The following is a 14,314-nucleotide window of genomic DNA, read 5'->3' as shown; positions in this document are numbered from 1 at the left end:
TTATTAAAAACACAGAGACATGATATTAGCTGACTGTTATTTTACCTTATGTCTAAGACCACGGTGAAGTTAGTTTGAAGTATAATATTCGTCATCATCAGATATTCTCTCTGTAGTCTTCAACGGTCAGCAATGGTGTCATAAGATCGTTGTTGCTCTTTGGCCCTGTTCCAATACTTGCTCTCTCACCCTCGTTTGCCCCTTGTGTCCTTCAAATGCTAGTTCATGTTGAAGGGTTTGATTGCGTAGTGTGTCCCACATTCTCCACATCCACCCTTCGCACCGCCTATTTTGGGTCCTATTTCCTCTGTCAAAATAACCCAAGATCATCCCATTTCCGCATGATGGATATTTTAGTTTAGCAGTATCAATACCTGGAGTTACCTTTAAACTTAATCATACAAAATAACATCTAGACCCAACAGTAGACTCAAACTTCAATAAAATCAATCAGATTGTTTTCTCTCATGTAAGCTTTGCTTTTAATTCTATTCATTTTTGTTTTTAATCATAAGAAATTATAGTCAGGCAGAGAGAGTGCTGCCAAGCCATGAAAGAGGAACTGCAGGCTTCCTGGAAAAAAGAGAAGTTTCCAGCTCTCAGATTTATAAAAAAATTGTTTAGATTATTCCTTGTTTCAATGCATCAACGTCTTAAAAAATGCTGTGTGAACATTTTGAGTAATGAATAAGACCTAAAGCAAAAATATTTATATTTATATTGTTTTTATTGTAAGAATGAACAACTGTAATTTTGGTTTCAAAGACTTAGAATAATGGATGATTCCTGTTTTCTTTTCAGAATGCCTATAATAACTCAAATTATGATCTTAATAAGTATAACTAATAAGTTATGGTTCAATCAATCGATTTTATTTATAAAGCACCCTTCATACTAAAAGCAGCTCAAAGGGCTGTACAGATCAATAAAAACAAACAAAAACAAACAATTATCCACCCTGACTCCACATGGAAAAACATACAGCTGCATGAAAAATGCACAGACTAAGCAGAAACAATTAAATTCAGGAAATACAGTTAAAAACATGGGTCTTGAGCTGTGCTTAAAGACAGAAACATTTTGTGCAGCCCTGAAGTTCTCTGGCAGACCGTTCCACAAACGGGGTCCATAATTCTGTAAAGAAGCCTCACCATAAATGTGAGTTCTGACTCTTGGAACAGTTAGTAGACCAGTGCAAGAGGACCTCAGGGCCCACAGGAGTTCATAAGATAATATCAATCAATCAATCAATCAAATTTTATTTGTATAGCACATTTCAGCAGCAAGGCATTTCAAAGTGCTTTACATAATTAAAATAAAAACAGAAATAATCAGTGAGAAAGAGAGAGATTAAAAAAAATAAAAATAAAAAACAAAAAACATTACATCATTAAAATGTCGAAAAGAAAGAAGAAGAAATTAAAAACATTAAAGACATAAAAACATGGAAGACATCAAAACTCGCACTCTAACCCTAATTTAGCCATAAGCAACTCTAAACAGGTGGGTTTTAAGTTGAGATTTAAAAGCACCCAGTGTTTCAGCTGTTTTACAGTTTKTKGAAGTTTGTTCCAAATCTGTGGTGCATAGAAACTGAATGCTGCTTCTCCTCGTCTGGTTCTGGTTCTGGGGATGCAGAGCAGACCAGAACCAGAAGATCTGAGGGGTCCAGACGGTTGGTACAGTAATAACAGATCTTTAATGTATTGTGGTGCTAAACCGTTCAGAGATTTATAAACTAACATCAGTATTTTAAAGTCTATTCTCTGAGCTACAGGGAGCCAGTGGAGGGACTTTAAAACTGGGGTTATGTGCTCCATCTTCCTGGTTTTAGTGAGAACCCGAGCAGCAGCGTTCTGGATCAGCTGCAGCTGTTTGATTGATTTATTAGTCAGACCTGTGAAGATGCTGTTGCAGTAATCAATGCGGCTAAAGATAAACGCATGGAYGAGTTTCTCTAGATCGTGCTGAGACATCAGTCCTCTAATCCTGGAGATGTTCTTCAGGTGATAGAAGGCCGACTTTGTGACTGTCTTAATGTGGCTCTGAAGGTTCAGGTCAGAGTCCATCACTACTCCCAGGTTTCGGGCCTGATCGCTGGTTTTTAGTTGTAATAACTGAAGCTGTGCATTGATTCTAGTTTGCTCATCTTTAGGTCCAAAGATAATAACTTCAGTTTTGTTTCTGTTCAGCTGGAGAAAGTTTTGGCACATCCACACATTGATCTGTTCTAAGCATCTATTCAGTGATTGGATGGGTTCAGAGTCACCTGGTGACATCATGATGTAGAGCTGTGTATCATCCGCATAATTGTGGTAGCTAATCCTATGTCCTGTTATAACCTTAGCCAGTGGGAGAATATAAATATTGAAAAGAAGGGGTCCTAGGATGGAACCTTGGGGTACCCCACATGTGACCTTTGACCTCTCTGATGAGAAGTTTCCGATTGAAACAAAGAAATCCATGTTCTTTATGTAAGATTCAAACCAGTTGAGCACTGGACCGGAGAGTCCGACCCAATTCTCCAGTCGATTCAGTAAAATGTCGTGGTCAACAGTGTCGAAAGCTGCACTGAGGTCCAACAGAACCAATATCAGCTCTGCAAGATAAGATTGTCCAAGACCATTAAGACTTTTAAAAAACAATCAAAGAATATTAAAATTAATTCTGAGACATACTGGGAGCCAGTGCAATGATTTTAAAACAGGCCTTCTGATCTTGGTAAGCACACGAGCAGCAGACTTTTATAACCCTACACTAGAGTCACATTCACCCATTAACACTCATGCATTTATACACCAACACAGATCGGTAGGCAATTTGGGGTTAAGTGCCTTGCCCAAGGGCACATCAACACGTGGCAGGAGGAAGCTGGAATTGAGCCTACAACCTTCCAATCGCAAGACAACTACTCTACCCACACAGCCACAGTCGCCCCAAGTAAAGGTAAAGGTACTTTTATTTGTATAGCACATTTTCAGCAACAAGGGAATACAAAGTGCTTTACATGAATTAAAAAGAAATACAAACAAAATAACAAACCAAAGGAAAGAGCAAAAATAGAAAAAGAATGTAATATTGATCTAAAGTATGTAAGCTAGGTGCTCCTGTTAGGGTTGCTAGATAAGTGTAAGTAGGTATCCACTGGTCTACTTCCTTTTCTGGGTTGGAGGAACAAGAGTCTAAAACGTAATTGCCAAGATAGTTTTTCTGGATTCTAAGTTTGTTCTAATCCCTGTTCTGTGTTGCTAAATAAAATGTAAGTAAGTAAGTATCCTCTGGACTTCTGGGATGCTAGATAAGTATAAGTATTCTCTGGACTTTCTAAGTGTGCTCTAAATTTGTAAAAATAATGAGTACTCCACAGTTTCTAAGTAATAAAAACTAAGTGTTCCTGTCCTGGAAGATTTTATTTTTCTGGATTCTAAGTTCGTTCTAATTCCTTTTCCAGAGTAATAGGAGTCTCTCTGGATAATAATCTAAACATTTTATCTAAGAAGTGTAATATTCGTGTAAATAGTGAGTACTCTACATTTTCTAAAAAAAAAAAAAAAAGCTAAAGAGTGACTAATCTAATTCCTTTTCTGGGTTAAAAGTGAGTACTCCACAGTTTCTAAATAATAAAAGGGGAATGGAATAAAAAGAGGAAAGGACACATTAGGGCACATGGCAACATTCAGATGAAACAAAGAGCAAAACAAAGACAGAAGTGAAGGCGGTGACATCACAGGGCCATGAAACCCTGTTGCTCAGCCTCCTGGCAGAAGTCCGATAAAGATATTGTTATCAAGGAATGTCCTTGGGAGCGCTGAGCTCCACAGCTGCATGGATAACAAGAGGGGGTAATGTGGGAAAGAGAGTTGTGTTTATATATCTTCAAGGAGATTGGAAATATGCAGCCCTTCCAAGGCCACATGGGGAAAGCCAAATCAGATACAGAATGTCTTAGTTCAGGTAGATTACAAATTTCAATCTTCCCTAAAGTCTCTCCGATACACCTCAGCTCCCAATCATCCAAGTTAGTTTTGTCGTCCCACTGAACCAAAGCTAGCAACTTCTCCTAGATCAATTCCAACTCGCTAGTGAGTTTTAGAGTCCTCAGCTGGGATGTGAGTCTCAGCAAGACTAACATCCAACTTTAATTGACCAGTAGTTTTGTACAGAATGTATGTTTGCCTCCAATTGCACCAATATTGCTAAATATCTTGGTATATCTTGGTGTTTACATCAATGGTTCCCTTAAACTGTATGACCAGGTGAGTGAAGTGGTCCAATCTGTTTGATTTTTTTATTTGAGACAATCAGCTAATGTTAAGTCACACCTTCTAGTTAATGTTTCTGAGCAAATCATTCATCTGTTTGCAACATGTAGCTTGAATTATTGCAACTCCTTGTATTTTCTTGAACATGTTTTCTTCTATTTATCGTCTTTAGCGAAATGAGCATATTACCCCAGTGTTGGCTTCCTTTCAGTGGCTCCATGTCTATTAAAATTTTTAATTTGTACTCTTTGTTTTCAAATTATTGCCTGGTTTTTTCACATCTTACCAGTTTTAGTCCCATTTGGCTGACCTTTGGGCTCCATCTGCTGACTTCTCTTCTCCCTTCACTGATAATCCCGGAAAATGACGCAGTTCCTCGTCTGGCCACCAGAGGTCACTCTTCTCCAGCTTTTACTCCAATCTACACGCAAACATTTTTTTTCTCTGCACATGGATGGAAATCAGTTGTTGTGTGAGTGTTAAATAATATTATATAGAGAATCAATTCAACAAAACCATAAATAAGACACAACTCATATGAAATCTGAATTTTCAAATGATTTTTAAAATTTGATTCAAACCGTTTCAAGCAGGAAACTAGAAAAACAATTAGACAATTAGAGCAGGAACAAAACAGCGAGTACTGCACTACTTTTGAATAATGTTAAAAATGTTGCAGGAGACAAGAAGTCTCTGAATTGAACAGGAGAGTCTGGATTTTAAGGCAGCAAGTTTATTACATTTAAATTAGTTTGACATTCATTAGTTTTCAGAGATCAGATAGGAGAATTAAAGAGGAAACAAAAACATAACAGGTCCAGGAAAGAAACTCAAACATCCCATTTTAACAACCGAACATAAAATTAATGTTTAGAGGGAATTAATTACATAAATTGCAAATTAGTTAATGGTTAATGTCCAAAACATGCAGTGTGCTAAGCTTTTATTGGTATAGGTGAGGGTATCCCAAACTAAACAGGACGTTGCCCAAAAGAACTTTTATTAATATTAATATGAGTTACAGCAACATTTAATTTCATTTCGGGATCAACAAAGTATTTTTGAATAAAAAATTTTAATTATAAAAGCACAGATAACTGATTAGTAATCAAGGATAACAAAGAAGTTTACAAAGTTTACAACACCTCTGCCAAAACCCCTTTTTGGCAGAGGTGTTGGTTTTTGGAGCGTATTGGTTTCAGCAAGTCACGTGACGGATACAGGAACTGTTTCGAAATGACATTAACGCGCAAACTGTGTTTATAAGGAAGCGAATCTGTCAAAAGCATTTGCCAAACGAATTCTTGATCTTTTACAGCGTCATCTATGGAGCAGATTCAAAGGAAATGTTTCCGCAGTAGTGTGGGACCATTTTGATCTTATATTGGAAAATAAATTTGTTTTCATTTTTGTCGTTTCATCCGGTTCTTGTCAGTTTCTACTTAATCTATCTGAACCCAAAYTCAGCTGAAACTGACTTTTAGTTTACTTTCATATTATGTTCTGCAGGTTAAGTGTCGCATATGTTTGACTAAACTGTCTTATTTAAATAAATCCACCTTTTCATTGCTGAGGCATTATGAGACCAGGCATGAGAACGAAGTCCCAGATTCACCTAGATAAACTCAGATATACAGCCATTCTACAAATTACTGAGTTGCATTTTATAAATTATTTCATATACAGTGATTCCTCGCTGTAACGCGGTTCAGTTTTCACGGTATCGCTGCTTCGCAGGTTTTTTTGTGCAGTTTTTTCCACAGTGTTCTACGTCCTGATTGACCATATGATTGTTAAAAACAGTCTCTGCGGTTCTTCTCTACCTGAGTGCCAATAACGTTATGGTGTTTAATACTGATTGGTCATTCAGGAGATGGAAAATGAAATGTTGAATGCCAGCTGGAAAAAAACTGTGGCCAGAGGCAGCAGAACCCGACCGGATGCTCAGTTAACGAGATCCATCGCTCTACCGTAGATCCAGCTGTGAATCTCGCGGGGCAAGTTGGAGGAGACCCTTTAATGACATGACCCCGGATAACATTAATGCCCGATTGATGCACATGTACATCCGCTGATCTGAAAACAGACTTTGTTCTTTGGTTTCAATGTGGAGTATTTAATTATGCTGTATAATAATTGTAGGTAAATACTTCAGGGATTTTGCCTATCGCGGGTTATTTTTGGAACGCAACCACTAAGAAAAACAAGGGTTCGCTGTAAATGTAGTGTTTACTTCATTTTTTCTACAGCAGGAGAAGTTTTGTCAAAAAAGCGTAACAGACTAAATTTCAAAATGTTGTAAAAACTTTTTTTAAATAAAAATTTGTGGAAAAAGAAACAGTCCATGCATCCTCATTCCAAACACATTCACTTAAATTTTCACTTTATGGTACATGTTCACATTATTTATTGACTGTATATCAAATATAGTTTAAGTTTAACTGAAGATATGACATAATACAATATATAATATTCAATAAAATACAAAGACTTAAATCTTATTGTATAGACTAGGTCATCAAATCACTACGTTGCCTGTAGGAATTTTTAATGTCCAGCAGGTGTCAGTATTGAGTGACACAGTATCGACACAGAATCGACAGTTTTGCTATGTGTCGAAACGATACATGACGCCTCATCTACCCATCACTACTCTTCACTGTGGCCGCCATGTTTTCCGTCTGTCCGAGGTTCAGTGTAGATGACGCCGTCTCCATGGTTACCACAGGGGGCGCTGCTGTGCAGGATGGTGGTATATTTGGACAAATGTACCTCAGAGTAATTGAGGCTGTCACTTTCAACCTGGAGGATGAAAGGAACATAAATTACATCTTAAAATTTTTTTTTAGTTTATTTATAATTATGTTGTAATATGAGATTATTTGTCATTCTCTAAATACAAGCAAATATTTAAATACTTGATAAGCCTGTTAAATCATGAAATTATTTAAAACAGCTCAATTAGTCAAGGTTTTTATTGCTTTTAATCCTTTAGAGTAAACTCTGGAAGACGATGATGCAACTTCTGCTCAGGAACGGTCCTCATATTTTCAGCCACTCTGAAAAAATGTTCAAATATTTAATCAGGAAATCATAAATTACATTCATTTGACAAAAAGCCTTAAAGGACGCCCCCTGCTGTTCTAAAACCACAACTACAAGAATGACCAACTACCATAAAATGAGTCTGAATTAAGAGATGAAATCTTAAAACTCACAATGTGGTGCACAGAAGATGAATGATGAGTTTAACGCTATAAAAGCATAAAAATTATGAATAAACGTTTCTTTTTCATACTAGCTTCATAAAAACAAGAATTTTTTAATGAAAACTGAATAAACAAACATCATGTTTGACTATAAATATTCACATTTATAATTATATTTTCATGGAATAAATTACTTTCACAATGTAACCGAATGAAATACTTGAATTTCAGAGTTTACTTACTGTGCTTTGGGTTTCAGGTTCCCTCTTTACTCTGTTGGGCTGCAGGAAAAATTCATATTTCTTCAGATGATTTCACAAACAGTAAAAAAAAAAGCCCAAACAGATTATTTACACTGATTCAAACTCACCTTTATGACGGTAGCATACTCTGCTCCTACTGAAGGCTTTGCAGAACCTGCTGCTCACAAAACAAGATGCTTAAATATATAGAATTTGATACTGTGAGACATTGAGGTTAGAGGATCTCCGCCATTTTTATTGCTGTGTTTTGTCGTTTATTGTTATTTTATGTAAAACTGATGCAGAGATTCACCTTTCAGCAGGGTAATGATCCCAGAGCTACACTGAATAGGTTTAGTTCCAAATACATTCACGTCTAGTCTAGTTTAACGTTTGTAGCTAAACTTTCTCTGTAGATGTCTTTTTTCTTCCATTTTGAATGAGCTTCTGCTTTTCTCTACAAAAAATGAGAAGTCCAAACTACAAATAGCAAACAGATCTGCAGAGAGAATCATCAGGACTGATTTTTACTCCATCCAGGACTTTTACAAGTCTAGAGTTAGAAAAAGAGAAGCTAAAATCTCTGCAGACCCCACACATCCTGGACACGGTTCATTTTGTAAAAATGCAAACACTTAACAGCCAGTGTGCGTATTGCACTAATCCAACCTTTTCTTCCTCTCTTGTAAACCATTCTATATCAACATCTTTACAAAACACATGTATTTTTATTTCCTATTTTTATGTTTATATTTAAATATGGAACCGGGGTGGCGTTCACCAAATATTTTCCATCTTTGACAGATTTTTTTTTCTTTTAAACAGCAACGGAAAAATCTGATCCATCATTTTTCAATGTCAAAATGTCGCTGTATGTTGTTTTCATGCCTTCTTATTGTTGTGTGTTTATGATGTGAAGCACTTCCAGCTGAAATGTGCTGCACAACCAAACTTTATTGATTAATTGATTGATTTTGACAGATTACACACCTGACCTTGGTGCAGATGTGCCAACATTTTCAACATTAAGCAGAGAGAACATTGTGAATGAATCTAAAATAAATTAATTTTTATTATCATCAGGTAGCTGTTGGCTACTTCTGGTCACTTTGATAAATATTTCCCCGATTTCAAAACTTGTCACTGCAGAGAAAAAGTTAAATATATTCATCTTAATCGACAGAATTGATGTGGATTCTCTGTCCATCTTGTAGAGTATTATTTACAATTGAATATGTAATTATTATTATTTCAAAAACTGACAGGTAAATTGATAATGATGTGATGTTTTTGACGTAATCACTCAAAATGACAGACAACAAAAAAGTCTAGCGCAACTTCTGTGTGGAACCAAAGTCAAATTCCTTGTTTCTGTGCACAAACTGGCTCTTTAAAGCTGATTCTGATTTCTAAACCATCCGTCTCTGACTGGAAAAAGACTTACTGCAAAAAACACTAACAGCTGGATTGTTATTAAACATATTAAGATATTAATTATATCTTAATATGTTTAATAATGGGCAGATGAAGTTTGTCGTTCCAGTCAGTCCATAGCAGTGAGTCAGTGAAATGCATTTTCTCCAAAAGTGATGTTAGCATTTTGAAACTCACCTTCATGCTGCTTGTTTTTTCTGTGTTTGAAGAAAACCAGAAGAGCTGCAGCCAAAACGATGATCATGATGGTTATAACCACACCGACAGAAAGCAGAACATCTGCAGGGACATTTAGAGTTCAACAGGCTCATGGTCTCTGCAAAGCTGCAGACATGAACAGGTATCGTACCTGAAGGTGGCGCTGATGAGCTGGACTGTTTGGTTGTTTCAGAGGAGAACGGAGGAGAAGAAGAGAAGCTCAGACTCCATGTTGATGTTGTTGCTGTTGGAGAAGCTAATTGGAGATAAATAATTATAGTTTTGTCTTTTTAATAAGCAGTAAGTTTATATTTTTATTACTGTTGCTCCACCATGGAAGAAGTGTTCAGTTTCTCATTTTCATATTAATTTTATCTTGAAGTGTCCTCGCAAACATGACAGCAAACATCACATTTCTACACAATATAAAATGTCAAAAGGTCAACAAAACACAAACAGACCAATTATATTTTCAGCAGTGCAACCAAATAAATCCTAAATATGAACCATTGCACTGAAATGTTTGGAGAACCAAAATGTCTCAGATTTTTGTTTAAACCAATTCAGTGTTTTCTGAGCTGCTTCAACGAACGAGGAGCTAAATATTTCCATACTTCACTTTCACCCAACTTGAACTGAGACCTCGGCATATAAAGGCAAATACCTTAAAAATTACAGTGTGTTTGTTTGTGAATTTATTTATTTTTTTAAAATGTACAAAAAAATAAAGTATGAAGCTTTATGTCATATAATCAAGGGAGTGGATGGAAGTATTAACTGATCAATATTCCCAAACCTTTTGCTCCTATAATCTTATATTTACTATAATCCATACAAATAACAACTAAACTTTTATTTAATAGTTTACCCTTCAGTTTACTATCTATTTAATTTTAAATAAAGTGGATGAACAATCATTATTTAAGAAAATAAATAAAACTAGCATCAGTATCAAAATAATAACATAATAATAATATATATTACATAAAGCAATAATCATTTGAACTGTTTGGACATTGTCTAAGTTCAATATTCAAATTATTGCACAGTTTGATTCCATTTTCTGATACACAAACATTTTTTTGTTTTTAATTTGCATATTTTAAAATATGATTTCCTCCTTAACTTAGTCATGAACAATTTTTGATTTTTTTCTTGGTAATTTCTTATTTTTGGATTTGTAAATAACTAGAACTGTCAGTAGATTCACTATGTCGATGAATTTTATTAATTTAAATTGTACAGATACTGAATCAGTGTTTTCTAAATATCCCACCTTATGGATTTTTCTTACTGGTATTTTTTATAGTATTGTTAACAGACTGTAGTAGTTTTGTAATTGTTGCCCCAAATCTCTGCACAATAAATAAGGTACATTTCTGTACCATTTAATTTTTGGTGCATCCTTTGTTTTTTCTTGATATTTGGTGTAAATTGCTTTGAAAAAAACTCACCAGAGAAAACAAAGATTTCAAAATCATTGTGTTGAATCCCAGTTCTACCCAAAGTGCATCTGTACCATCCAGAGTCAGATGTTTTCAGCTCCATAATGCTCACATAAACAACATATGATCCAACACGTGTTCTATTAAATTCAATGATGTATCTGCCACTCTGCGCTCTGTTATCAGTCGTCTCAATAAGAATATTGTCTCCTCTGCAGTCTGTTTTACAGAAGTACATTGTAAACCCAGAGAAGGTAAATGAACATGAAACTGTGATGTTTTTTCCTTCCATCTTTGTGTAGGTTCTTCCTCGAACAGATTCAGCTTCTCCATTATGCAGCTGTGCTGCAAAGACAAACAGCAAAGACTCACTGAAAGTATTTTACAAACCAAACTGAAGGTATGCAGATTCACTTCACTTTTAAATACAGGACTGGATTTACTTGAGGAGAACTTTTCATGCAAACCGGTTAAAACTGACCTGCACCAACGTAGCAGGATAAATAAATAAAACATCAAAAAGTGAAAGTTTGCTTGGTTCCATTAAAAGCATGAGATTAGTTTAGATGCTTTCAAAGTATATTTTTACTGAAAATCCTTTTCATTCTGAACAACCTTTTTGTCTTTAACTGCTTATGAGTGATGTTTGCTCAAAATGAAAGTATCCATCTGTAACGCTCTTTAAAAATATCAAAATAAAAATGTTTCTTCATCATCTCATTGTTCAAATAACCATAAATTTACAAATCTGCAGATTAACTAACTTAACCAATGTCTTTTTTTCTAAATATTAAAAATGGGCTGCAAGTTCAGAAAACTGCATCTCCAACTTAACACCAATTTAAGTACAAAAAACAGAAACATGTCAGACACACAACAGGTGAAGAATTTATCAGCTGCAGATACTGATCAATAATCAGGGAAACTGAGGTAAATAATCAATAGGAGGTTAAATAAAGAAAACTCACCGAGGAAGAAGAGGCAGATTACAGTGACCTTCATCTTGAGCTGCTGCTGGTTTCTAACTTCGCTTCTCTTCCTCCTTCACTTCAAAACCAGGAACTTCTCATCTCCTTCCTTACACTCAAAGTTTATTCCCGTCTCGTTTTTATTCACCGCAGAGATAAAATCTAATGACAGGAACTGTTTGGTTTGTGTAACTCTAAATGTTATTAATAGAAACAACATATTCAATCACAGAATGATTTATTTAATCAGACCTGCAATCATTGATATCTAAAAGGTCAGTTTTGTGAACAAACGTCAGAAACTTTAACTAGACCAGCAAATCAAACTCTGGTTCTCCAAATCTCTGACATAAATGTAACACAGCTTAAATAATACCAACTTATATTTAAAAACAAATAAATTATTGGTTTATAACACGAGACCACTTGTGTTTTACCAACTAGATGGAGTTACTTTATTTATTTATTTTTTAAATAGTTGTGTTGTAGTTTCCTTAGTTTTTGTTTGTCTTGATTGTATTTATTGACAACATTTGTGTATTTAAGTCATTTTAATGTTGCTTATATAACTTTTGTTTGTTTTCAGTAACAAATTACTAATTGTTAAGGGACAACAGATGAAAAATAACCTTTTGAATAACAAAATTACAAAAATGTTACTGTGCCTTGTTCTTAATTTAATTAATTAAATTAAATATAGAGCTCTGGAAAAAATTAAAAATAATCAATCCCTCTGATTTCACTTTTTATAAGTATATATTTGAGTAAAATGAATTTTGTTCTTTTATTATAGGAACTACTGACAACATGTCTCTGAAATTCCAAGCAAAAATGTTGCATTTATTTGCAGAAAATGAAAAATGGTCAAAATAACAAAAAAGATGCAGAGCTTCCAAACCTGAAACAATGCAAAGAAAACAAGTTCATATTCATGTAGAAACAACAATACTAATGTTTTAACTCAGAAATGAATATTTGGTGGAATAACCATCAGGTTTTTAATGGGGTTCAGTTCAATGGGCTCTTAATTTTTTCAAGAGCTGAATATGTAAGTCGAATTAAGGTTGTTTTTTTATGCAAAAACAATATTTCTCATTCAGTGCATAACTTAACATTCTACTGTAAAGAAACATAATAGCTTATTCTAAGCATAATAAATAGAATAATAGTCTCATTTCTCTATTTTTATGTCTAGAAGTGAGAACTGCTACAGCAACTGAAACTATTTTCATTGATTTTGTTTTGAACTTTTAGCAGAACAAAATGAGGCTAAAATGTTTCCAGAAGTTGTTTTACAGCAGCTGTTGAATCAAGTTTATACGTTCTCCTCATGCATGCAGGTGTTTTCTCTGGGTACTCCGGGTTTCCTCCCACAGTTCAAGAAGGATAATTATTCTCTCTGAATTGATCTTCACCAAAGCTGTAGCAAAACCCCAACAACTGCATCAGTTCCTTGAATAAACTTCTATCAGATACAGAAGAAATGACACGAAAAGAAACTGTTCAACTTTAGCAAGCAGGAGGAAGTTTGTTTTTACCACAAAGCAAAGGTGTAGAAGAGAAGTGGGCAGTTTGGGTTTAGTTTGTATAGTTTCATGTTAATTTTAAACTATTTTTATCCAAACAAACCAACACACAGCCACAACCTGAGATGTTTAAAACCACAGAGTTACTTTCAATCTAGTGCCAGCAAATAAGATTTCGAAAACCAGGCTGGTGAAAAATCAAGTAATAATAATAACAAAATAAAAATAGGTATAGCATGCTAACAACAGATATGAGCAATACAAAAATACACGGCAAAAACATAAAATCTTACCAAGCATTTTTGTCTAGTTTCTGGTACAAATATCTTAGAACACTTGAAATAAGACAAAACTAACTTACAAGTAACATTTCAGTAAGATAGAAGAGCTTGTTTTAAGTCAATAAATCCTTAATCTTGATGAAGAATATCAGTTCCACTGGTTATTTCACTTATAACAATACATTTTCCCATGTTTTAAAACTAGAACTTGTTCCTTGTTGATTTAAAGGGTTTGCATTCAACAAATCCAAGACATGTTCATTTCATTTGTTCATTTTCAGGAGGAAACATGCAGCACCAGGCTAGATAAGTAAAACATACAGTAGTTTTTATCCTCCACACACTAAAAACTTTGGTAAATGAAACATAACTAATGTAATCCTGCGACAATAAGTGGGTAGTAACAATCCATAAATGGACGTTTTGGGTTTTTTAATCTGTTAATTTTACTGATTTCAACTTCAGAAATGTAATTTAATGTGATTTTTCTCTACTTATAAAACAGAAAATACAAAATATTTAAAACCCACAGGATGATAAAAAGAAGGATTCTTCATCAAATTATAGAGATTTATTTGGATTATCTGGAACAATTGTAAAATTACTTTAGCATTTTATGTAAATCAGATAATGTCTGCTTCTAATTAACTTATGGGATGCCACAAGGTTTGGTATTGGGACCTAATCCATTTCTTAAATATAAATGATTCTTTCAGGAGAAGTGAAAGGAAATTCTCACCCACTTGTCA

General features: G+C 34.6%; 1 protein-coding gene across 3 annotated transcripts; it reads right to left on the bottom strand.

The window, feature by feature from the left end:
* Positions 1–6,789: 6,789 nt before the first annotated feature.
* On the bottom strand, positions 6,790–12,209 carry LOC103467891 (uncharacterized). Of its 3 annotated transcripts, none has more exons than XM_008414618.1 (8): positions 11,759–12,209; positions 10,800–11,135; positions 9,497–9,601; positions 9,325–9,426; positions 7,842–7,891; positions 7,714–7,752; positions 7,481–7,516; positions 6,976–7,064 (listed from the first exon to the last, which is right to left on the bottom strand). In XM_008414618.1, the coding sequence occupies exons 1-7, from the start codon at positions 11,790–11,792 to the stop codon at positions 7,511–7,513; spliced, it is 672 nt and encodes a 223-aa protein (XP_008412840.1). In that variant the 5' UTR covers positions 11,793–12,209; the 3' UTR covers positions 6,976–7,064; positions 7,481–7,510. The 3 variants fall into 3 exon arrangements, with proteins under 3 accessions (XP_008412839.1, XP_008412840.1, XP_008412841.1); XM_008414619.1 differs by lacking the exon at positions 6,976–7,064 and adding an exon at positions 7,220–7,321; XM_008414617.2 differs by lacking the exon at positions 7,481–7,516 and having other exon boundaries at positions 6,790–7,064.
* Positions 12,210–14,314: the final 2,105 nt, after the last annotated feature.

Source organism: Poecilia reticulata, linkage group LG7 (genome assembly GCF_000633615.1).
Source record: "Poecilia reticulata strain Guanapo linkage group LG7, Guppy_female_1.0+MT, whole genome shotgun sequence".
Taxonomy (NCBI): Eukaryota; Metazoa; Chordata; class Actinopteri; order Cyprinodontiformes; family Poeciliidae; genus Poecilia; species Poecilia reticulata.
Note: the sequence above shows the minus strand (reverse complement) of the source record. Positions and strands in the feature narration are given on the sequence as shown.